Source organism: Mytilus trossulus, chromosome 1 (assembly GCF_036588685.1).
Source record: "Mytilus trossulus isolate FHL-02 chromosome 1, PNRI_Mtr1.1.1.hap1, whole genome shotgun sequence".
In the NCBI taxonomy this organism is placed as follows: domain Eukaryota; kingdom Metazoa; phylum Mollusca; class Bivalvia; order Mytilida; family Mytilidae; genus Mytilus; species Mytilus trossulus.
The window spans coordinates 41,120,329-41,145,807 of record NC_086373.1 but is presented as its reverse complement, the minus strand read 5'-3'; the positions used below and the strand labels follow the sequence as shown (position 1 = coordinate 41,145,807).

Below are 25,479 nucleotides of genomic sequence, written 5' to 3'. Positions count from 1 at the left end.
TGCTGGTTGTTGGTGTGGTTAGTTTTATATTTTGGCGATTCCTTTTAATGGAAAACTCAGTTTATATTTGGTGAAATGAGTCAGGTCAGGTCTTCAACATGTTCAAGTCAGTGTTTGTTCATATCGAGATCTTTTTACAATGTAGTACTTCAAATGGCAAACCCTGTATATGTGTCTACTAGAAAACGTGATTATATAAAATATAAGTAGTAAAACAATTACCTGAATATATATAACTTACAAAATACAATGTCAAATGTGTAGGCTTTTAATGTCAGAGATGTTAATATCAACTATCTGACTTCTAACAGATCCTTTTCAACAGCAAATTTCGGTACATAACCCAAAATTTATTTCGTGAATGTGCAAGATTAAAAGTGAAAGCTAGTTCTTATTGCTCTGGCTGGTAATCAAAATCAAAGTCACTGTAAAATTTTCTCAAAGAAAAGAAACACAAATTCAAACATTTAGACTAACAATGCTACCAATTTAAACTTCTTGAAGTTAAAAGATCGAAACAGTAATTATGACAGATAACATCTATATCATGCGTAGATAAAATCTAAATGTGATTTACCCACCTCACATTCAAATGATAAAGTCTTGTCTAAAAAAAAACAGTTAAAGGGTTCGACAGTATTTTGCTTTCTCATCTGGCTTTTTTTGAATTTGTTGAAAAATACAAACGAATTTTGACATGTTTATATTTTTCATTTTTCTTTAAACACGGATAATGTATGACATGTTTTATTTGTATCATCTGTGTAAGTATTAAAACGGAACATTTCATGTTCTTTTTTATCATGTGTCTAAACATCAAAACGGATTATGACACCTTTATGTTGTGGACCCTGGAATCAAAATAAATTTAATATTATTTTTTATATTTATATATCTGCGGTGCAATTTGAGTTGTTACCCAACTGAGGTCAAACCCTATCTGTAAAAGCAGCGTTTTAAATTGTACATTTAATTTTGATTATGCTTGGGTAAAAATGTTTGTTTGTTTGAATATTTTGAAATATTTCCTTTTTTTCATTTCAGACTTACGTTTATAGATTGTGTCCGTTTTGTCGGTTTGTCTCCGAATAATGAATAAGAACTATGCACAAGGTAAATTCACTTCATAACATTCAAAATAATTTCCAAAGAGAAACGAAAGAGACCATGCAAAGGAATACTCAAACTCAAAAGTCAAAATAACCTGCGAACGCCATATAAAAAGACAAATGAAAAAAAGCACACACAACCCAATAGATTTAACAATACGAACCCCATTAAAAATTGGGGGTAATTTCAGGTGCTCCAGAAGGATAAGTGGATCCTGCTCCAAATGCGACACCAATCGTATTATTACTGCTCCACCAGCAGAGTGTATTGGTAAATACTTACATCATTTTAGAAATAAACTGAAATATCATACTGCAAATATTTAAACGAAATCTTCCTTTTGTATTATCTTCAAAATGTCCAATCGAGGACGAATAATCGGAGTACCACAAAACTGAGATATATACCTACATTATTAAGCTATAAAAACATCATTAAAATGCATGAAGTTTAAAAAATGCTGGTACTAAAGGACTATTTATATCTGAAAAAACTAATGAGTGTATGTAACATTTATTGCATTCTAAAATACAAATTTAGTATATCCTAAAATTCCGACCTGTGAAATTACAAATAATTAAATAATAAATCAGATTGGTAAATGAAAATTTGTATTCAGAGTGTAAAATCGAAAAGTTTTTATTTGTTATTTTTGAATTGCTATTGAATTCGTGTCCAATAGAGTCAATATTTTGCTTTCATTTCGTCAAGCAAATATATTTTATATTTATTTATTTATTCATACATGCTGATTTTGTATCATGAAGATTTGATTGCATATTAACAAAACAAATTACACAAAGCATAAAATTATAAATTATACATCAGAAGGCAAGTAAATAACTGAAGAACTTATGCAGGTGTGGAGTCTACCTGCCGCAGTGTAAACGAGATTTTGATTAATGGGACATGCCGAACTGTTGTTTTATGCAAATTCTAAGTGCAAGAGTTTTTCAATATTTAGAAACATTTGAATTACTGAAATGAAACAAATTTGGATAAACTAATTTGAACTCAAAGGAACGTTTCTTCGATTTTCAGTTTAATTAATAGAAATGGACACTATTTAACTGGAAACACTTTTATCAAAAATTGTGAAAAGAGGGAGACTAATTTCCCCTCCTCCTTTTTAACAACTTATTCAAAATAGTGTGTTTTCTAATCTGATTTATATATATAGTATAAGTAGCAAGAATCATAAATAACCATTTACAACCTTGAGCAGTATATAAAAAAGAAGATGTGGTATGATTGCCAATGAGACAACTATCCACAAAAGACCAAAATGACACATAAACATTTTAAAACAACTATAAAGCACCGTACGGCCTTCAACAATGAACAAAGCCCATACCGCATAGTCAGCTATAAAAGGCCTCGATAAGACAATGTAAAACAATGCAAACGAGAAAACTAACGGCCTTATTTATGTAAAAAAATAATAAAAAGTATAGATTTGTATCTAGAAACGCCAAATTATAATTAGTTTTCTTATTCAAAAGTCTATCCTAAAAAGCAAACTAATTCTGTCGAAGTAATCTCAGAATTAATGTTTTTTTCCCTTTTTTTTCTTTATTGCAGCGATTTTAAAGAATAAAGTCAGGAGCTTTTTTGGTCTTTGAAAATAAGCTGTTTTCAAGTTTTAAATTAACATGATTCGGAAAATACATAGTGATAATTTCACCTCATGAGCATAAACATACATATTACTATACTGGGTTCACAATTTTGTGCAAAGTCAAAGTAAACGAGGGATGATCTAGTAGTATTACAGATTTAAGCATAGCTAGGGCACTTCCTCGGTTCAATAAATATCATATTAATACGTGTTTAGTGCCTTATCTTATCCGGTGTAATACATCGTAAATAAGAGAAATGATGTTTATAGTGTGCTTCATTTTTACGATTCTTTATACAGTTGAATGCCAGGATTATATATTCAAAACAATCGATAGTCTTGAAGAGCGACTTTCTGCTTTGGAATCTAATAGAAATGCATGTCCAGCATGTAGTGACTGTGCTGATATAAACACAAAATACAATGACCTTAAAGTTGAAATGGGTCAAGTTACGAATACTGTAAATAACTTGAAACTGGAACTGAATCGGTTGCAGGCCTCGGAAACTAAATCCACACAAATATCCACACCATCAGGTTCGCAAAACGGAAAGGATCCACAAACGTCAAAGTTGATTGTGGCTTCATCAACTGTACAGCACAATTCGACTCCCTCAAGAATGATATTTAACACTTCACAACCGACAGTTAGTATTTCGCCAGTCACATTTCCAGGTACAACAATGGGAACTGTTTTGCCAGTTACTTCCACGATAGCTTCTACGTCAACTGAAACGTTATCAACTACAACCAAAACGACATCACCAACTACCTCGTCGAAAACAATGTCAACTACAACCAAAACAACATCGCAAAACACCTCGTCAGCTATTTCTGCAACTGCCTTCACCCTTCGAGCAGGTAGTTCTTTATTGATGTAACCTTCGGTCTACCTGTTCAATTATTTGATACTGGCGTTTTGCATTCTCTGCATGTCCTCGCTCCGTTTAGAGTCCCTCATTTTCTCCTCCTTTCTTACTACGAAGTAGTTACTGTTGGTAAAGGTATACTGTACACCAACTTATGTTCGCGAGTGATTTATTTTCGCGACTTTCGCGAGTAGAAAAATAACGCGAATATAAATCGTTGCGAATATGTAAAACTTGGATCATTCCTTATAAAACTTCATCAAGTAAATAAGAAAATCGGAAAATTGAATAGCCGCGAAGTGGTCAAGAAAGGGTAAAACGCGAAATAAAGTATCCGCGAAAATAAGTTGGTTAACAGTAACTTAAGCACCTATGTCGTCAAAAGAACTTTAATTTACTTGCTCTCCGTTGTCGTTAGATTTCTGTGACATATGTGCAGCTGAACAAAAACCATATAATCATAATCAGACAATGCAGTGACGGAAGCTGTAATGTTCTACAAAATGAGCATTTACAACACAACACAAGATTTTTTAAAGGCGCGAAATATTAGGAACTTGAATTCAACTCTTTTTATATATTGATCATTTGGGATAAGAATTGAGAACTGACACAAGTATATTTTCAATCCGACTGTAAAATCATACGCGATTCCGGAACTTTGGACACCGAAATATTGTTCAGGAAGACACCTCCTGATGGTTTGTTCTTGCTTAATATTGCATGAATATCTAACATTTCTACTTTTTCAGCTTTGTCTGCTTCTTGATTTTGTTTACTTAGTTATTTTAATCTTAAAGTAAAAGATGTATCCGGAGACAATTTTGACGCAAGAACTACAGTTAAATCATTTATGTTTTAGGGCCACACCACGACTGTAAAGATTTCGGAAGAAATGGACATCATAGAAGTGGTTTGTATGACCTTAGTTTACCAAATGGTTAGTAGAAAATAATTATATGAGAAGTAGTGTATTAGGTGATTAAAACAAAATAAATACCATAGAGCGTAGCGAGGCGAAAACTTTTTTGAGTTTATTCTAAAGAAAAAGGAATTATTTTCAAAATCAAAGACGGACGTACGATCGCCACTTCCCCTGAATCAGCCACTGATATGAACTTTGTACAAACATCTCAAATGTTAAAATGACGAATTCACAAAATATGTTACGAAAGTATGCAATGAAATAACATTTTTTATCCTATCAAATATCAAATCAGATCATTGAACCTCTAAAGAATAACACACCTTATTGTAAAGTTGACCTTAACTGATTTAAAACTCATTAATGTGCATGAAAGAAAAGAAAATCAAATGATAAATGCATATGACAAATATAAATGATATTTTAAAGAGTATTTAACACAGGATAATCTATCAAATATTCGTGTTGAAAAATAGTATGACATTAAATAGAGAAAGTGAACAATCGCCGATTGTTATTGAGACAATACACGAGTTTATTAAATGCATTTATGATATAAAAATCCAGTGTACAGTTTTAACATTATGATATATCTTATTAATTCTCATAGATGACTTATAAAGCATATATAAAACGACCGGGTCATACGTCAATGAGACCCAAAGTCTAAGCCAAAAACAACTATACCGTGCGTCTTGTCAATTATTTGCATACGTTCGACCTGGCGCGATTGAAGCATTATACATTTGTAATTTATCTAATGTATGGATAAAGAGGACCAGAGAAACAGTCAAACTCTAAGATTGAAAATAAACTGACAACGTCATTGCTAAAAAATAAAAAGACATGCAAATAGACAAATAAAAGTACACAAAACACAACATAGAAAACTAAACACTAAGGCAAGCAACACAAACCCCACCAAAAGCTGGGGTGACCTCAGGTGATCCGGTAGGGTAAGCAGATCCTGCTTCACGTGTGGCACCCGTTGTGTTGCTTGTTAAACTTTTGTCAAAATAAGGACATCTCACTCATAATTCTCCAGGACCTCACCCCACCTAATAAAATTCTGGATCCGCGCATGCAAAATCTTGAGTAGGAGAGGAAAGACAACATCACAAAAAAATAACCCCAAAAAAAACAAGTGGACAAAAAAAAGTAACAAAAAGCCCAAGATAAAAAAAAACCTAGGATTTCAGGTCAGCAAAAGACTTCTGTAATTGTGTATTTTTAAATATGTTTGATTGGCATTTTTTTATTGTGTTTCACAACTTTGAAGGTAAGCAAATAACAGCTTATTGTGACCTACAAAATGATGGAGGTGGATGGATTGTAATACAGAGACGAGTAGACGGTAAACAGAGTTTTAATCAGAATTGGAACCAATATAAAGCAGGGTTTGGAAATCCTTTACACGAATTCTGGATAGGCAACGAAAACCTGCATGCTTTAACAAATGGGAAAGATGTGATTTTACATATCAAGATGATGACATGGGATGGGAAAAACTATACGGCGGTTTATAGTGGTTTCCATGTAGGAAGTGAGCAAGAAAAGTATAAACTGAAAATTCAACAAATGATTTCTGGCGATGCAGGTTCGTGTATACTAAAGTAACAAAACATTTTATCTTGAGGGTCTGGATTAGGGGTCTTTCTTTCTGTAATCTTTAAAAGTTATGTCGTTTTTCGCTATTCTTCATTCATTTTGTCCATTATTCTTTAATATTATCCCTTTTTCTCTATTCTGAATAAGTTTACCTGTTCTTTTTTTGTAAAAAAATATGTAGATATGGTGTGATACATTGCTATATGAGACAACTATTCTCCAAAAGTTCAAATGAAGTGGATGTAAGCAATTATAGGCATGCACCGTACGGCCCTTCGAAAAATTATATTTTCGGATCCAAGAAGAACCGACATGAAAAATATGAAACACCCACCATTTTACCATGCATGGATAACGTTAACATATAGTTTAAGTTAAGACTCCTTAGTTATTAGTTATAAGCCAGTATAGAAGAGGAAAGTTTAATGATAAAAAATCATTTATGTTTCATGTAAAGTGCATGACCATGAAGGTTCATAACAAATAATAATATGATGTGTACTTTTGCCCCGAATTCTCTGTCATGATTTTGGAACGTGCTCATGGTGCTTATCAATTATTGAAACGGCTAGCCTACATCTCGAGGCCTACATGAAGTCCTACTATACGGACAATTTACTGAAACCTATGTTGAAAGATCGTGACAGCTTGAAGAACGACAACTCTTGTCTGTCTTTAAGAATTTTGTTTTTTCAAACAGTTCAATTAAAATTATCCGCTCATTTGCTATTTGCCTTGTTCATTTAAGTAAGTAATTAAGGCGGCGTTAAAAACCAAAAAACAAGCAAGAGGGTTGATTTTAAACGACAAAATGCGAGGAGCAACAAGGATAAGCTTGTTCATACATAACATGAGCATTTTTTCATAAGTATTAAAGATAATATTGACATAGCAGTGACAGACTGTTTAATTAATTTTTTTTATTAAGTCAGAACATATATATATCAAAGAAAGACGGAACAAATGCATCATCCCGACAAAACAAAGATGAAAATAAGAACAGACCCGAAAAGATTAATCAGAAATAATGTTGGATGAAAGCACCCTGGTTCGACTTACACTTTTCACTCCTTCTGTATCAATTAAAAAAACAACCGAACCAATTAAAAAAAATCAGCATAATCTTGATGACGGTGCAGTGCAAATGAAGTTTCAGAAATATGGTAGTTTTCGTCATCCTCTCTGATTTCCTTGTCCTCTCTCTTGGTCTCATATTTAATCCTGACATCGCTTTCCCTGGAGTATGCTACTGATAAATATGCCAAAGCAGTGGAGTAACTCGGCAAACAATACCAAGCAAATAGATTTAATTGGAAAATCTTTTAAAGTCAGTCATTGATTGGTTGCGTCAGAAAACAATTTAGCGCGAAGTAACGTAAAGTTGTATATAATCGAGAGGTTAACAATTCAATTTCCCGTTTAAAAAATGCAAAATTCAACGGCAATTATTTTACGACTTTGTTTTAGGAGACTCTTTTAAATATCCATCATCTTACATGTTAAGACACAATAACATGGCCTTTAGTACACCAGATCATGACAATGATGTCAGCTTTCAGAACTGTGCCAAGTTACTACAGTCTGGTTGGTGGTTTAACCAGTGTTACAGGTAAAGTGTTCAGTTACTTTAATCTGGTTGATGTTTCAACGTGTGTTACAGGTAAAGTGTTCAGTTACTTCAGTCTGATTATTAAGTCTGGTTGATGGTTCAACGTGTTCGGTTACTACAGTCTGGTTGGTGGTTCAACGTGTGCTACAGGTAAAGTGTTCAGTTGCTCCAGTCTGGTTGATGGTACAACGTGTGTTACATGTAAAGTGTTCAGTTAATTTAGTCTGGTTGATGGTTCAACGTGTGTTACAGGTAAAGTGTTCAGTTACTTCAGTCTGGTTGATGTTTCAACGTGTGTTATAGGTAAAGTGTTCAGTTACTTCAGTCTGATTATTAAGTCTGGTTGATGGTTCAACGTTTTCGGTTACTTCAGTCTGGTTGATGGTTCAACGTGTGTTACAGGTAAAGTGTTCAGTTGTATCAGTCTGGTTGATGGTTCAACATGTGTTACAGATAAAGAGTTCAGTTACTCCAGTCTGGTTGGTGGTTTTATCTGATGATTAAGTCTGGTTGATGATTTAACTTGTGTTTACAGCTAAGTATCTGATTACTTCAAATTGGTTAGTGGTTAAACATTTGTTTCATGTTACTTTAGTTTTGATGATGGTTAACATATAATTCAGTCGGGTTGGTGAGAATATTATATAGTTACTCAAGTCAGGTTGCTGCTGATACATGAGGTTTACGGGTAAGTAGTCAGTTACATCATCTGTTAAGTGAGGCCCCTCATGGGGGGTCCTAGTAATCACATAATCACCATTTTTTTGCCAATATAATCACATAATCATTAAATATTTGCTTATCTTTAGTAATCAAATAATCATAAACTAAAAATACAGTCCTAGGTAATCAAATAATCATGAAATATTTGGCTTAATAATCAAATAATCATTAAAAAAACGGCCAAGTAATCACATAATCAAAAACCCCATGAGGGCCCTCTTAGTGGTTAAACATGTGTTACAGGTAAAGTATTTAATAATTCGAACTGGTTGATGATTAACTGATATAGGAAGATATGTGGTGTGAGTGCAAATGAGACAACTCTCCGCCCAAATAACAATTTAAAAAAGTAACCCATAATAGTTCAATGTACGGTCTTCAACAAGGAGCCTTGGCTCACACCGAACAACAAGCTATAAACACGTATTACAGGTATATTGTTCAGTAACTTCATCCTGATTAGTGGTTGAACATGGCTACTCATGTCAGACTGCTGTTTAAACATGAGTATCATGGTAACTTCAGTCTGGATGACGGTTTAACCTGTGTTTCGGTTTAAAGTATTGAGTTACTTCAGTCTGGTTGTAGGTTTAACCTGTGTAACTAATTGTTCGGTTACTAAAGCCTGGTGTAGGTGGCTTAACCTGTGTAAGTTAACTAACAGGTAAGGTGTTGGAGTTACTTCAGTCTCGTTGGTAGCTGAAGCTTCGCCTGTGGTACAGTAAAGTGTTTTGTTACTCCAGTCTTGCTGGTAAAACAAGGTTCCTCCAGTCTGTTTGTAGGTCTATAGATATAGGAAGATGTGGTGTGAGTGCCAATGAGACAACTCTCCATCCAAATAACAATTTAAAAAAAGTAAACCATTATATGTCAATGTACGGTCTTCAACACGGAGCCTTGGCTCACACTGAACAACAAGAATTTTTAACAAGCTAAGTGGTCAGTTATTCAAGTATGGCTGCTGATACTAACCATTACTTTTAAATACTTCTGGTTTGAAATTTGTTATGTGTAACAGATAACATATGCAGTATTTTTGGTTATTTGTTGTGTGTTTAAAGTAGACACTGCTGGTGGAGATTTATTTATTTCCCTAGGGTGTCACCAACCCAGTAGTCAGCACTTCTGTGATGACTAGAGTTATCATTGATATGTTCAGAAACAAATTAGAGAAGAATAGAGAATAATGAGCAAAATTTATTAAGTAATGGAGAATTGAAGGATCTCAATCCAGACACTCAGATACTAAGGTCTTTTTTGTCAGTCTTGTTAAGAACAGTTTATATGTTTTAAAGGTAAAGTGTACATGTAGACTGGCGGCTTCACCTTACTTGGTTAAAGGTTGTTTTGCTAGCAAAGTGTCCTGCTGTTTTGGTATACAACATGTGTTGGCCATGTAAATCAGTTTAAAGCAGTGTCTTTTTACTTCGATTTTGTATAACATGTGTTTCACAAAACATGAATGAAAAAGTGACCAACATGTGCCAGGAAACTGACTAAAAGGTCATTCAAGATGTAATGACAACATAAGTTCATGTATATGGATGACATGGATGGAGAGTTGTCTCATTGGCACTCACAGTGACACCACATCTTCCTATATCTATATATTAATTTTAAAGCTGTCAATCTTCAATCTGGAAACATACTATTTAACATGTGTTTCACAAATGTGAATGAGAGAGTGGTCAACATATGCCAAGAAAATATCTCTGGCTAAAAGGTGATTTACGATGTAACATAAATATTTGAATATTCTAACACCATCTTTCTACTTCAATCTGGTAACAAACTTGTTTAACATGTGTTCCACAAAATGTGAACGAAATTGTGGTCAACATGAGCCAAGAAAATATCTATGGTTAAAAGCTGAATGAAAGGTAATTTAAAGATGCAACATATTAAGATCACATATTATGAAGTTTTTCAGGTAAAAAAATCAATTATCTATGATTAGTTTTACATTTCATTAAATGAAAACCTGATACATTTATTTACATTAAAAACTAAACAAATCAAATTGCTTGGAAGCACTGAATGGTAAAGATGTCTTCAATTTATCAGTGGGAAGTAAAATTAAATATTGCATTGATTGTTGTTGATTTAATAGATATTCTAGACAAAGGAAGATAACTCCAATTTTTAAAGATGAGGTTAACAATGACATAATTTAATTTTTTAGAACAGATACCTTACAAAAGTTATATAATTTTCATGACAAGTGAAACATCATTTTGTGCCTTGAACATCTGAGCACATATAACATCTTTAAATTTCTGGAAATGTTCATGGAAACACTATATATATAGCTATTATATAAAATGTTATGGTCAATGCACTTTATTTTGTGTATCAAACTAGAGGCTCTAAAGAGCGTGTGTCGCTCACCTTGGTCTATGTGAATATTAAACAAAGTAAACATGGATTCATGACAAAATTGTGTTTTGGTGATAGTGATGTGTTTGAAGAACTTACTTTACTAAACATTTTTGCTGCTTACAATTTCTCTATCTATAACAGTTTTTGTGGAAAAAGTTAGTGAAAATCTACAAATCCTATGAAAATTGTTAAAAATTGACTATGAAGGGCAATAACTTCTTAGGGGGTCAATTGACCATTTTGGTTATGTTGACTTATTTTTAGGTCTTACTTTGCTGTACATTATTGCTGTTAACAGTTTATCTCTATCTATAATAATATTCAAGATAATAACAAAAAACAGCAAAATTTCCTTACAAGTAACATTTCAGGGCCAGATCACCGGACACATTTTTTAAACTAGATACCCCAATGATGATTGTGGCCAAGTTTGGTTAAATTTGGCCCAATAGTTTCAGAGGAGAAGATTTTTGTAAAAGTTCATGCAGGACGACGGACGACACAGGACGCCAAGTGATGAGAAAAGCTCACTTGGCCAATTGGGCCAGGTGAGCTAAAAAAAGGTAGTGATCAGCCTTCGAAACATTTTGATATCAAGTCAGTCCCAAAAGGTTTTGATTGCATTTCATGAAATCTTTCCCATTGGCAGATATCACAAGTCATCATGTCTTTCTAATAACTTGCACACACACAAATTAAAAACGATTTCATTTTCTGCTGTTTTTACTAATGTATTATTATCTTATCTTATATCTTAACATGCTAAAAGTTATAATATTTTCAGTTCCAATTTGAATGGAGTATATTTGACTGGACCATATGGCCACAGAACTTATGGTGAATCTTTTGGACAGCCAACAACAGAAGGCACAGGAATAGAGTGGTATCCACTAAAACAAAAACAGTACTCACTGAGATATGTTGAAATGAAAATAAGAGCAAAATAAAAGTTATTTCATAAAACTGTTTTTTCTTTAATTTTTCACTGTGCTGCTATCATATGGTATATGGAACCCCCTGAAAAGTGAATTCAGGTCCAAAATATCATACGGAAAATTGACCCCAGGGTCATTATACCACATGGTATTTGACCCCAAGGTCATTTTCCCCCTATCATGCCATAATGCATTTTGAAGCCCGAACCATGGAAATTGAACTCACTGGTTTTAGATAAGACAAATATCTGATGGCTAGACTTTTTTTCCAAGTAAGAATAGTTTCCATAAAATGCTGAAGCCTTGTATAAACCATCACTACAAATTATTAAACTGCAGCATGTTTTATTCCTTTACATAATAAAATCAACCTGGTTGTGCTCCAACATGGAAATTGAAAATTATCACATGTATAATTACCTTTTCTTGAATAAATCATTTATATGTATAACAAGAGTGCACACACTGAAATGTCTCGCCTTCTTTACTAATCATTGATATTATGTTGATACTCCTAAATATAAAGCTTTATTACGACTGTCACATAAACTTAACATTAACCAAGAAAAACTAAACATTGATCAATGAACCATCAAAATGAGGTCAAGGTCAGATGAACCATGCCAGGTAGACATGTACAGCTAACAATGCTTCCATATAACAAATATGGTTGACCTATTGCTTATAGTTTAAGAAAAATAGACCAAAACACAAAAACTTAACACTGAGCAATGAACCGTGAAAATCAGGTCAAGGTCAAATAAAACCTGCATGACTGACATATAGATCATTAAATATTTCCATACACTAAATATACTTGACCTATGATATTAAGTATTAGATAAAAAGAACAAAACTCAGTAACCTAACTTTGACCACTGAACCATGAAAATGAGGTCAAGGTCAGATTACATCTGCCCGCTAGACATGTACTCCTTACAGTCTTTCCATACACCGAATATACAAGACCTATTGCATATAGTATCTGAGATATGTACTTGACCACCAAAACTTAACCTTGTTCACTGATCCATGAAATGAGGTCAAGGTCAAGTGAAAACGGTCTGACAGGCATGAGGACCTTGCAAGGTATGCACATACAAAATATAGGTATTCTATAATACTTATAGTTCAACATTACAAAAAATCTGAATTTTTTTTTTCAAGTGGTCACTGAACCATGAAAATGAGGTCAAGGACAATGGACATGTGACTGACGGAAACTTCGTAACATTAGGCATCTATATACAAAATATGAAGCATCCAGGTATTCCACCTTCTAAAATATATTGCTTTAAAGAAGTGAGCTAACACCACTGTGGCCAGATCACTATCCCTATGTTGAGCTTTCTGTAACGAAAGTTGCAGGCTCGACAACACCAACTTTATATGATAGGTTTTGATAAACATCAAAGAGCTTTGCTTATAAATGTAAAGGCCATCCTAAATTTTTTGCAATGCACCAACCATTCATCTTTTGCTGGTTGACATTTGTTGTAAAAAAAAGACGTATGTATGTTTGTAAACTCAACTTTTAGGGTAAAATTTATTTTTTATGTTTTGATTTTAAATGCCAGTTCATAGAAGCTTTTTGAACACATATAAAATCACAATGCAGACATTTTTGTTCCTTCACACCAGTGTGTGTTGCCATGTGTGTCTTCAAATTATAAGAATCTCTAAATGACTTTTCACAATCATCAAAAGTACATTTATAGTTGCATTTCTTGTCACAATTCTTTGACGTAGTCTGTTGTTTTTGACGACCATTTTGTTTCTCATTGATACATGTACTTCTTCTATGAACATATCTTTCATGATCAGTTAATGCACTTTTTACTTTGAAACTTTTATCGCAGCTTTCAAATGTACAAACAAATGGTCTATTATCGTGGTGAGTTTTAGAATGTCTCTTAAATGCAGTAGTGGTAACAAATTTCTTTTGACATATATCACATTGCGATTCAAATTCACCTGAATGGTGTTTGATGTGAAGAAGCAGACTTCGCTTTTGTTTACATGTGTAATCACATTGAGAACATTTTAAGACTGAAACAATGAGACTGTCACTTTTACTGGTATTTTGATCTTGATGTGAAATATCACTTCGATCACTGCCACCAGATGTCTTATATTCAAGTTCTGTGACTGGTAAAACTGTATCATTAATAGGGGCCTGTCTATTCTGTTCTTGGGAAGCACTTGTAACATCAGAAAAATAAGGTTTATTTGAGTCTGACGTCTTGGTGTGACGTCTTTTGAAGTGCTTTAAAAGTACCTTCCTACAGGATGCGGCATAGTTACAAGACTCACACTGAAATGGATTTGTCACTTGATGATCATTTAACATGTGCTTACAAAACTTTGATTCAAATTTAAATTCTGCATTACAGAGTGAACAGGGGTATACATTTTTACGGTCTTTTTCCAGTTTTACTGATGGATTATTTGAGAAAGATATGCATAAGCTGACATTATTCCCAAAAAGAGCAGTAGGTAAAACATGAGCATCACTACTTATAGATGGCATATCATAATTTCCATCATCATCACATTCTAGATGAAGTTCCATTTGATCTAAATTTTCCAAAAGGTCACCATGGATACCACTGGCATTAATTGAATTGATGTTTTCCAGAACACTTTCTTCGCTTAATATAAAAGGTTCTAATGTAGGAACTTGTATAATGGTATTAAGGTCTGCTGAAGACAAACCCAGTTCTTCATTATCAAAATTCTGCATCACTATGTAGGATTCTTCCTCCATGATAAGGTAATATAATTGGTTGTCTTTTCTCAAAACAGTCTGAATTTCTTGGGTTATCTACCTTTTTTTAATCTTCAAGTTAACTGAAAAAGATAGAACATGTAATTACTGAAGATTTCTTTTTAAAATTCTTATAACTAATATGTTTGAGCTGTCCTGTACAGCAATAGATGAGGTACCGGTAGTTATATAATATAAAACTCTGTAGGTGCATACAGTTTGCATTCAACATTTTTTATCAATTATTTCTTTTTTACCATCAATGTTGAAACAGGAACATTGATAGTGAAAAAGAAAATGTCTGATAAAAAAACCTTGAATGCAAACGATATGCACTTACGAAGTCTTATATCATAGGACTATAGATAAGGGTCTGAGTGGTCCTACATTTCTTTATCCTTTAATTTAGCAGTGTCTGGGACCCGCATCTCCAAAAACACATACAACAGCTAGAAATGGTCCAAAGGAGAGCAGCCAGATTCATCAGGCATGAGTATTCTGGAGACCCGGGCATAGTAACATCTTTATTAGAGGACCTAAAACTGCCCCAATTACAGGAGAGACGAAAAACATCACGTTTACTCCTGTTTCACAAAGTAATCCACCAACTTATTGCTATTCCGATTCCAGAATACTTGATGACACCAGCAAGAATGACACGTCAGTTCCATCAACGACGATTTGTCAGATTAGGATCAAGTTCTGAACAAAGAAAACATAGCTTCTTTGTAAGAACCATCACCAACTAGAATGAACTACCGCCTAGCTTATTGGACATTGATGACTATGAGGCATTCAAAACCAACCTCATAGCACACAGATATCCGTAAATCAGCACACACATGTTTTTATCTGCACTGGCACCTGTACATCTATACTATTAAACGAGAAGACCTCATTTTTGGTGTCGCTTCTCTTCTTTCCACAATAAATTAATCATCACGCCTCTGTGTCCAATGGGTATAGTGCATAATCGCATTTGTCATCCATTCATATGATTATTCAGATTGAGTTATTTTAGGTGAAAAACGAGAAAAAAACCGTCCGGATATGTTTCCGTCATTGGGCGAAATTTTAAGTCAGATTAGACTTCCGGTTGGCGTTTTTCTGTATACTTTGAACATACATTAATACTACGAAAACACTGTATTTTCTGTCTTATATCCGTCATTGGACGAAATTTAAGTCAGATTAGACCTCCGGTTTGCGTTTTCTTTTTACTTTGAAACAAATACATATACTACGAATAAAGTGTATTTTCTGTCTGATATCATTTTCAGTATACTATCCACGGCAGTCACAGGGTTTGTTTAATAGAGAGGGTCTGAATAATATATCATTGACCGCTGTGGATCAATTATTCAACTGAGAATTGAAATAAAAGGAAAATACACTTTCGGGACGTCTGGAACGGGTGTTTTTAAGGTCGAAATTTCAGGATTGACCATTTTGGGATCCCGGATTTCTTTTTTTCGAATTTCGGGATGTCCCCTTTATTGAATGTTCATAATATACAGATAAGCGCTAAAATTATTCATGCGTCATTAAAATTAATAGAGTACAAACAAATAAAAAAGGATTTTTTTGTGGATAAAGGAGGAGTCGGGCTAGAAAAACAATTATCCTGTCCCTAATTACCTATGACTTTTGATACCTTTTCTGAAATTCTCATGTCACTAAATATTTTACCAAAAAAAAAAGATGTGGTATGAATGCCAATGAGACAGCTCTCCTCAAGAGACCAAAATGACCAAAATTTACATTTAAAGTTAACCTTACGGCCTTCAACAATAAGCAAAAGCCAATACTGCATAGTCTTATATAAAAGTCCCCGAAATGACAATGTCAAACAATTCAAATGAGAAGACTAACAGCCTTATTTATGTACAAAAAATGAACGAAAAACAAATATCACTGAACCACTGAATTACAGGCTCCTGACTGCAATGTTCATAATACATGTACACTAAATGTATGGTCATATTAAAATTAATAGAAAACAAAAAATGGGAATTTTGGAAATAAAGGAGGAGGGTTTAAAAAATACGATCTGAATGCCCGCGATTTCGCGGGTGTGTTCTAGTATGATTTTAAAAGAGCACATTTTGGATGACACAACTTTAATTTTAATACATTCGTGTGATGAGTCAACTGACTCTTTACGGATTACCCATGTAGATGTAGATGTAGATGTAGATGAGGCATGGACTCATGGACGACATGGACTTGTCTATTTGAGAACCCTGCGTAATCTGGATAATTTAATATTTATTTTGGAAGAAAAATTCTCATGTTTCTACATTGTAGCATTTGTTCCTAAAAAAATATAAAGATTTATTTATTGTTGCCTGCTAAATGTCCAGTGGAAAATAGCTGATGCATATTATTATTAAAATAAAACGGGAAATGAGGTCTTGCGGGACCCGGGAAATGACAAATAAATGAGAATTGCTAACATATATAGTGTAAGCGGGATACAGGAATCTTACAAAACTGTTAGCAGGATTTGGGATCGTAACCCCCAAATGAGACCCCCTAGAATATGGGGATGAAAGCAGATTCTGTGCCTTACTATATAACAATTGATTACCTGTGATTTATAGAAAAATACAGGTAATTATTTACAGATTGCCATTGTTCCCACATATATCCAGTTTACACATTTTATTCACTATTTCAGAATAAAATTTAAAAAACCTGCATTCAATAATTTGCATTTATTCTTGAAAATCAAAAAATTGAGAATTGTAATGTTAAAATAAATGATCTGTTGGTTATTTAAAAACGGGGTTACACTTGTACACTATAGCTTTATATCTCTGATTGCACATTATAATGATTATTTACTTTCATCTCAATTTCTTATCTGCTACTTTCGCTTTGGAACATCTGGGACAATATTTGATATCGAGGCTATATAGCATCCGGGCATGCTAATTTCAACATGGCTGCCGTCTGGAGGTCTGCATTTTGTAAATTTATTCAGTTTTATTCATTAATGGTGATTCTTTAAAGGTTGCATTTGACTGTAATCAGTACTTGGTATTCCACTTTCCCCAAAACATATATTATATTCCCTTTCAAAATGTTTATTTAAGATAATTATGCATCATCATCATTTTCCGCCATTTTCTATCGTATTTCGAATTTTTTATTTAGAGAAGACGGACGCAGATTACAAGGCTTGATAATCCATGAATATTGTTCCTCGAGGTTCTAGGGAGTCAGTGCTTCAGATTCACTCTACATAACCCCCTAAATGATAGAATGTTCGAGAACGGAGGTAGCACGTGTTCATAAATTTAAATAGAAATGATTCATATAGAAATTCCGTTTTTAACAGTTGAATATGAAAGCAAAAGTAAAACAGACAAAGCTAAGCATTACTCCACTGTCAGTGAAAGCAACTCTAAAAACTCTAATATTTAAATGTATGTACTTTAGGTTTTATATATGGTTTTAAACCAATTCTATGCTACATGTATATGCTGCAATATTATATTATTTGTAACCTAAAGCACTGAATTTCTCAATTTCCTTATTTTTGGTGAGTTGATAAATGTATGCAGTTTAGTATGAACGGTAATGAAGGCCATGACACATGAGTTTTATTTGATACTATCCACTTGGTAACTCTTTATATTCATCTGCTGACTGCTGTTGAGTACACATCTAATTGTCCATAGCAATCAATAGAATACAATTGTTACTTGAGAGGAGAGGGGGTAGGAGGTGTCCTGATCCCAAAATCAAGGGCTTAAAAACGTTAGATATGGATGTCCTGAAATTCGAAAAAAGAATTCCCCAGATGCTGAAAGGGTCAATCCCGAAATCCTAAGCTTAAAAACAGCAACCGCCGAGTCCCGATAAAGATCCTATCCCCCCTCTGAGAAGGAGCATTGGAAATATTTTACCCAACTGTTACTGTATACATACAAAAGAAGATAGGTATGATTGCCAATAAAACAATTCTCAAGAGACCAGAATGACACAGAAATTAACGTTTATAAGTCACTACAGCCTTCAACAATGAGCAAAGACAATACAGTAAAGTCTGCTATACAAAACCAAGAAATGACAAATGTACCAGTGAAATTATTCAAATGAGAAAACTAACAGTCTAATAAGGAAAGACAAACACACAACACAGCAATGAACAACCACTAAATTACAGGCTCCTGAATTGGGACAGGCACACACCATATTAAGAATATGACTGGGTAAATATGTTGGTGGGATTCCAACCCTTCCCTTAACCTGGAGTGGATGGTGTAACAGTACTACACAAGAACCAACTATTAAAATTAGTAGGAAAGGCTTAATCCATCAGATGGACTCAGATAAAGTGGACGTGGCCGGGTACTTGTGTATAACAACAACATAAAAAGATACTAAGTACAGATCTGAGAGTACTCTCAGTTACTGACAACTAGTTCAAAGTCCTAAGATTTGGTGTGTGCTACTTAGATTTCTGCTTTTCTTGTATAGGACTATATATGTGGGCTACAGTTGCCAGTCTTATGATCAGTCCCTGACATGACGATTAACAGATACTAATTACAAACAGAACTGAAGACATGCCTTAATTTAGCATGTATATATATTTTTTTAGGAACTTGTATTTGTTAGAATAGTTACAGAACTTCACTATGAAGATTGACAGAGCGAAGTTGAAAAAGTCAACAACAGAAGTGGTAAGAACAAAATGATATTACAAGATCCTTTTTAAATCTTCTTTTTAAATGTTCACAATTTTCTTTAAAGAATGTGTGGCATCATCTTACTAGAATGATTGCATTTCTTGAGATAGTTGAAAGATAATGGGGATATTTTCATTATATAAAAAAAAGATGTGGTATGATTGCCAATGAGACAACTCTCCACAAGAGACCAAAATGACAGAAATTAACAACAATATGTCGCCGTAAGGCCTTCTACAATGAGCAAAGCCAATTATATAAAAAAAAATGAATGAGAAACAAATATAAAACACTTTAATAAACAAACAACAACCACTGAATTACAGGCTCCTGACTTGGGACAGGGTTAAGGTTCATCATAAGGAATTGAAAAATATGGCCGTGTTTACACCTCAAAAATTACTATGAGTACAGAAAAACTGGTACATCCAGGAAAGTTTTAAGGCATGGCAGGAACTAGATATATAAAAGTTATATGAAGTCTACGTTTCAAAAAATTAAAAACTTACCTGCATTTTGATGTGCATTTTTTTCCAGTCTGCAGAAGATAGCAAAATAAACAAACACCCGAGTTTCATTTGATACGGTCCACTCAGTTACACAGTTTAAACCTGTTAAATCACCTATTGTTTACAGGTGTCTTATTGTCCATCTATTGTCCATTTAAATCAATACTACTCACAACATTGATTATACGAGGGGAGCTTCTCAATCGTTTTCACTACTTAGTTAATTTTTGCACCTTCTGCAGGAACGAAAAAAAATGGATAGCAAAATCTAGAAAAGTTTATAATTTTCTGAAACATAAAATGCATTTAAAATTTATATATCTAGTTCCTGCCATCCCTTAAAACTGCTGCAGGTGCATTGGTTAGGCTGTACTCAGAGTAAAATTTGGGGTGTAAATACGTCCATTTTAGCCAAAAGGTTATGATGAACCTTAAACATGTTTCAAGTTAAAAAAACTAACAATGCCATAACAGTATACAAAACACAACATAGAAAACTTAAGACTGATCAACACAAATTCCATCATAAATGGTGATGATCTCATCTTCTCTGGCACAGTAAATAAATAAGAGATATTGTGAATGTTGACGATCCAAAAACTAAAATCAGAGCGCAGGGTTCAAAAACCTTTAAATCGAGGCTAAATAGTTCCTGTATTTTAGCAAACATAATGTGAAAATATCTTTCTTGATGGCAAATGGGTTGGTTCTAAAAAAACAATTAAAAGTGTCATGTTTTGAAATATTTGAATTGCAAGACCATTTAATAACATAAGTTTGTCATGATTCACACTCTTCTTGTGTTGTAAGAATTTGATGCTTTACCTTCATTTTAAGTCATTTCGTTTATAACTAAATATTGTATTTTTTAGCCTGTTGATTGCAGAGCACTTATAGAAAAGCTCAAAGTAGCTACAGAAGAAAATCTCAAAAGTGAATTGTTGCAGTTGAAAACATGGACATTTGGAAAGGTACTTGCAACAGTGTCAATAGATTTATTTCATATTTGATAAAGTTGTAAGGATTCTTTAATATGAAAAAAATAAATAGTTAATTAATTTGTTATGGTGTTACACTACCACAACAATTTTCTTTCAGTTGTTCATGATGTCAGAGTAGAAATGGAACATTGACATTTAATATTGTACATGTACTCAAGACACAAAAGAATAAGATATTTTTTTGTGTACCAGGATGCTTAAATACAGATTATAAAACAGAGTTTTTAGTATGGCTTTCATTATCACTGAACTAGTATATATTTGTTTCGGGGCTAGCTGAAGGACGCACCTGGGTGCAGGAATTTCTCGCTACATTGAAGACCTGTTGGTGACCTTCTGCTGTTGTTTTTTCTATGGTAGGGTTGTTGTCTCTTTGACACATTCCCCATTTCCATTCTCAATTTTATTATGTAATTGAAATTTTTATTGATTTATGAGATCTGTTACTTTCAGTGTGAATTGTACCATTGGTCAGACGTATTGGACAGATTTGATGAAGTTTTGGAAAAGACTTGTAAGAAAGAAGAGGGAAAATGGACTTTATCCTGCGACCAGTCTGGGAAAGAAGATGTAAGTGTTTGAGATGCATTGTATTTTTTGTTAGCTTGCTTGATAGCTTAAAAGTGAAGTCGTTATTAGGTCAGGTATACTACCCTCCTTTCCAAGTAGCCTAGTCCAACAGACAGATTGGTTGGTTATCTGTTGGGCTAGTCTTACTCTAAAAGGAGGGTAGTTAACCTAACCTAATAATGATTTAATGGTGCAGCTAGCAAGCAATGAACTAGTATATATTTGTTTATGGGCTAGCTGAAGGATGCACCCGGGTGCAGGAATTATTCGCTACAATTATTAGCAAGCAAGCTAACCAAAGATATTACCTTTGCCTACATACTCAATGATATCGGCTGTTATAAATTAAAGAACAGATTACTGATGCTTAAACAACTGAAAATCATTATGAAGTTTATACTACTTATAATGAAACAAATATTGAACAACAAGACTTTTGTAGATACAAACAAGTAATCATATATATGAACAGAGTTTACCTTTAACCTTTATTATTCTGGCAGGATAAGATAAAACAATGAAAAAAAAAGATTTAGAAATATACATTTTGATGCTTGAATATTTATATAAAAGGATAAAGGGGGTGGTACCAAAAATGTTGAATAGTAACACATATTACATCATCAATAATTGAGAGCTCCAATGCAATAGAAGTACATACAAAATCAAAAACGAAAATCACTTGGTCAAGATAACATTCACATAGTAAAAGGCACATAATGTGTTGAGGTTAAAACAGTTTTACTCACTCAGAAACCTAATCAAAATTGTGTTGTTAAGGTTCAACATTCAATTTGGAAAAAAATCCTGCACAGTTCTACTTTAGAAGAATATGTATGATATCACTCATTTGTGTCACTCTCAACTAATAATAGTTTGACTGACAGTCATAGAAACTTGAACATCTATCAGCGTTTTATCATTTAATTCAGTTTATATTATGCATTGTGTATCTTCATCTGTGTCGTCCAGTGACATATGTGATTGTTTACAATGCTATATTAATGTAGTGATTGGCATCGTTGGGTAGAAGTTTGTTGTAGCTTTTACCCTGGTATTGTAGCTAGACAGATTCATTCAAAGTGAACGGTGTTTAATAACTTGAAGGTCACATTGTTTTCTCAAATTCAGTAAGCACAAATATTTTTGTTATTAGCTAGAAACCAAACTTGTTTGGCAATGCCCAGTATCTGGCGAAGAAAATATGTGATAATTGACTATGCATTCATGTCTTAAGTCTGTTGACAATGATGGCTACAATATTGCAAAAAAAAAAAGTATTTATAAGGATATATCACTTCAAAATCCTCTTCATAGAATTTGTTCATCACATTGTAGAATGGATATTACAATTTTGATTTTCTGTTGATTAGTTTAATTATATGTCATTTAAAGATTAACTAAATATGTAGGTATAGATTCAATATATCTTTCAATACAAACTTTCGTGGATTTTGAGGGGTGCTGTTGGACCACAAATTTACAAGTTAAAAAAGTACCAATGTTCTGTAGGTGTGTATGGAGACTTTTGTAAAGCTACTCATTCTAATAAATTACCATTTCCCCCTTATCCAACAAAATTGGTACCAACTAACTGAAATGAAACCAAAATATTCAAAATAGAAATAAAATGTTTCATTCATGTAAATTATGTCACCCATTTCTTAGTTAGCACAAATAAATTTTCCCCACATTGTAGGTATAGTCTATAAACTTTGTTGATTTAGCACACAATAGTCGTATGTATATTCTCCTCTTGCATGCATTGTGTATCTTCATCTGTGTCGTCCAGTGACATATGTGATTGTTTACAATGCTATATTAATGTAGTGATTGGCATCGTTGGGTAGAAGTTTGTTGTAGCTTTTACCCTGGTATTGTAGCTATACAGTAAATGAGAAAAAATTCATCTCATTGAATGCTAGGAAATAATAAGTACATCAAAGAAACTGGAGTAATTTTCAAGGTTAATTTCTTCCTTTCCTTTTGTAGATGAAGAGTTTGCTGCTACATGTTTTGCACTTCACTTCCTTACTGATAGAACACAGCTTTTCTCGTCATTTGTACAACTCAATGGAGCATTTAACAACTTTGCTGACGTCATGTGATATGACTGTAGTTTTGGCAGTCTTAAATCTCCTATATGTATTCAGGTAAGAACAGAATTTTTGAGTGGCAGTGGCTGCGATGGTTAAATGATTACTGTAGAACTTATGTTATGACTAATCGTCATCAGTACAAAAATGTATAAAGCTATACTTAAAATGACAGAACTTTTCCATTTTGGGCTGTACATCATGATTTTCAGGTGTGCCGTTTTATTAATATTTAAAAATCTACAAAGTTACTTCCCCTTCATATGAATTTTTTTGGTATATTTTAAGTCCATTACCAAGATTGAAGTTTATTTTTTACCTACAATTATCTGACCTGTTTTGTATTCCATTTACTTTATACTTAAATACTTTGGCATTAATGTTATTTTTAATTATTTTAATTTTGCAAGAATGAAAATTAAAATATACCATAATTTAGACTAATTGAATATTAAATACACCACAAACAGCATATCAACCTGCATGATTTCTGTTCACAAATGTGAATTATAGTTTATGTAAACTAAATTTGATCAATATCTGAAGATCAAAATTTATAGGTATAAAATTACAAAGCCCATGTGCAGTTTGAAAAGGTGGGGCATGTTTTAGTTGGTTAAAATGTTTATTAAGTAAAAAAAAAATGTTTAGACTTTTGATTTTATTCTTAAAAGTTTCATTGTAAAGAACTGGCCAGGAAATATTAAAAAAAAATGCTCATCAGTGTCATTAATATCTATTTCAGCAAGCGCTCCAATTTCATCACAAGGTTAGCAAACGACAAAAAACAGGCCTTAATTATCAGATTGACTCATTTAGCTGAGGTAAGATCTACATTAATTGTGCATACATTATTGCTATACCGTATATTGAATTGAAATAAAAAGTTTACATGATATGTCTTGTTTTTCCCAAGATCTATTTTCATTGTTTATGAATAATGAACAGTGACAGATTGCAAATCTACTCTTAAAAATACTTTAATATATTTATGAATGAAATTGATTGTGGGTTCTGAATTTTTCAAAACTGTAAGTTTTACACATTACAAACCAATGGCAGTTTAGTACTGCAAGTAAGTTATTCAAAATTTGTTATTTCATTAGAACTATTTTAAATTTGTTAGAAGGTTGATATTTAAGAAAAACAATTATAGGAATTAATAAATTGAAATAAAACAGAAATGTGTCTGAGGACATGGAAGGTGCTGCTCAAGCTTGGACATATGGAAAGACGTTCAAGGATAACATCGAATGCCCCCTTCACCATGTGATGGGAGTATGAAAAGATCTTCTAAACTCCATATTATTATATCTTGAACTGCCCTTAGCACAGATATTTTCAATTTATGCTCATTTACTTTAAAGTAGGAGAAATTAGGGAAAATTATTTCCTTTTCATGCATTGTGTATCTTCATCTGTGTCTATAATGTGACATATGTGATTGTTTACAATGCTATATTAATGTAGTGATTGGCATCGTTGGGTAGAAGTATGTTGTAATTTCTATCCTGGTATTGTAGCTAGACAATTTCTTCTGGTAAACCTGAGCATTCCCTAAATATTTATATATATTTTAATGAAAGGGTTTGGATCTTCTGGTTAAAAATATATGACATTAAATTTTTATTTTCAGAGTTGGGGTGGAAAGGAAAATGGTTTTGGTTTGGCAGAGTGTTGCAAAAATAGCCAAGTATCGGTTAGTATTTGAAGAAAAGTTGAATACCCAAAGTTTGCATGGAATATTTCTAATGTCTGGTTGAAGTTATAGCAGCATAAGTTGTAGTCAGTGCTAGAGTAAATATAATGGTGTTAGTGTATGATGGAAATTTAAGAATTATTCTACCGGTTTCACATTTTGACAATGCAGTTTAGTGCTAAAATGTTGAGATTCAAGTTGCCTATGTTGTTTGTATATATTAGAAAATGTCATACACAATTTTCTGTAAATTATCAAAGTGAGTTAAGTAAAAAATATATCCAATGAAGAACTTTATTATTATTGGAAATTATTTCCTGTATTTTATGGGAGTCCCTATCACAAGGTATATTTCTACTTC

At 33.1% G+C, this 25,479-nt stretch overlaps 3 protein-coding genes across 10 annotated transcripts in view; 2 read left to right on the top strand and 1 right to left on the bottom strand.

Annotated features, from left to right (window-relative positions):
* The first annotated feature begins 1,091 nt into the window (after positions 1 to 1,091).
* Positions 1,092 to 11,849, top strand: LOC134718255 (ficolin-1-like). The gene is made up of 6 exons (XM_063580781.1): positions 1,092 to 1,113; positions 3,029 to 3,589; positions 4,460 to 4,537; positions 5,802 to 6,119; positions 7,598 to 7,739; positions 11,626 to 11,849. The coding sequence occupies exons 1-6, from the start codon at positions 1,092 to 1,094 to the stop codon at positions 11,786 to 11,788; spliced, it is 1,284 nt and encodes a 427-aa protein (XP_063436851.1). The 3' UTR covers positions 11,789 to 11,849.
* Positions 11,850 to 13,205: 1,356 nt separating this feature from the next.
* LOC134724608 (zinc finger protein 761-like) lies at positions 13,206 to 15,380 on the bottom strand. The gene has a single exon (XM_063587735.1). It carries the CDS (start codon positions 14,541 to 14,543, stop codon positions 13,323 to 13,325), a length of 1,221 nt encoding a protein of 406 aa, XP_063443805.1. The 5' UTR covers positions 14,544 to 15,380; the 3' UTR covers positions 13,206 to 13,322.
* A 2,084-nt stretch (positions 15,381 to 17,464) lies between these two features.
* The window catches only part of LOC134724564 (E3 ubiquitin-protein ligase HUWE1-like), a 108,989-nt gene continuing 100,974 nt past the window's right edge, over positions 17,465 to 25,479 (top strand). For 7 of the 8 annotated variants that reach the window (XM_063587717.1, XM_063587725.1, XM_063587699.1 and 4 more), the window contains exons 1-7: positions 17,465 to 17,504; positions 19,156 to 19,237; positions 20,625 to 20,723; positions 21,207 to 21,323; positions 23,316 to 23,476; positions 24,165 to 24,243; positions 25,056 to 25,118. In XM_063587717.1, coding sequence (XP_063443787.1) covers positions 19,193 to 19,237; positions 20,625 to 20,723; positions 21,207 to 21,323; positions 23,316 to 23,476; positions 24,165 to 24,243; positions 25,056 to 25,118 — 564 coding nt within the window. In that variant the 5' untranslated portion in view covers positions 17,465 to 17,504; positions 19,156 to 19,192. Of the gene's footprint in view, positions 17,505 to 17,608; positions 17,827 to 19,155; positions 19,238 to 20,624; positions 20,724 to 21,206; positions 21,324 to 23,315; positions 23,477 to 24,164; positions 24,244 to 25,055; positions 25,119 to 25,479 lie in introns of those variants that run through there. The other variant, XM_063587678.1, reaches the window with a different exon arrangement.

Excerpts from the sequence above, each read along its gene's own strand:
- LOC134724608 (XM_063587735.1), bottom strand. The coding sequence starts at position 14,543 with ATGGAGGAAGAATCCTACATAGTGATGCAGAATTTTGATAATGAAGAA.
- LOC134718255 (XM_063580781.1), top strand. The coding sequence starts at position 1,092 with ATGAATAAGAACTATGCACAAG. Across the intron at positions 4,538-5,801 it reads TGACCTTAGTTTACCAAATG|GTAAGCAAATAACAGCTTAT; the intron begins GTTAGTAGAAAA and ends ACAACTTTGAAG. Across the intron at positions 7,740-11,625 it reads TGGTTTAACCAGTGTTACAG|TTCCAATTTGAATGGAGTAT; the intron begins GTAAAGTGTTCA and ends TAATATTTTCAG.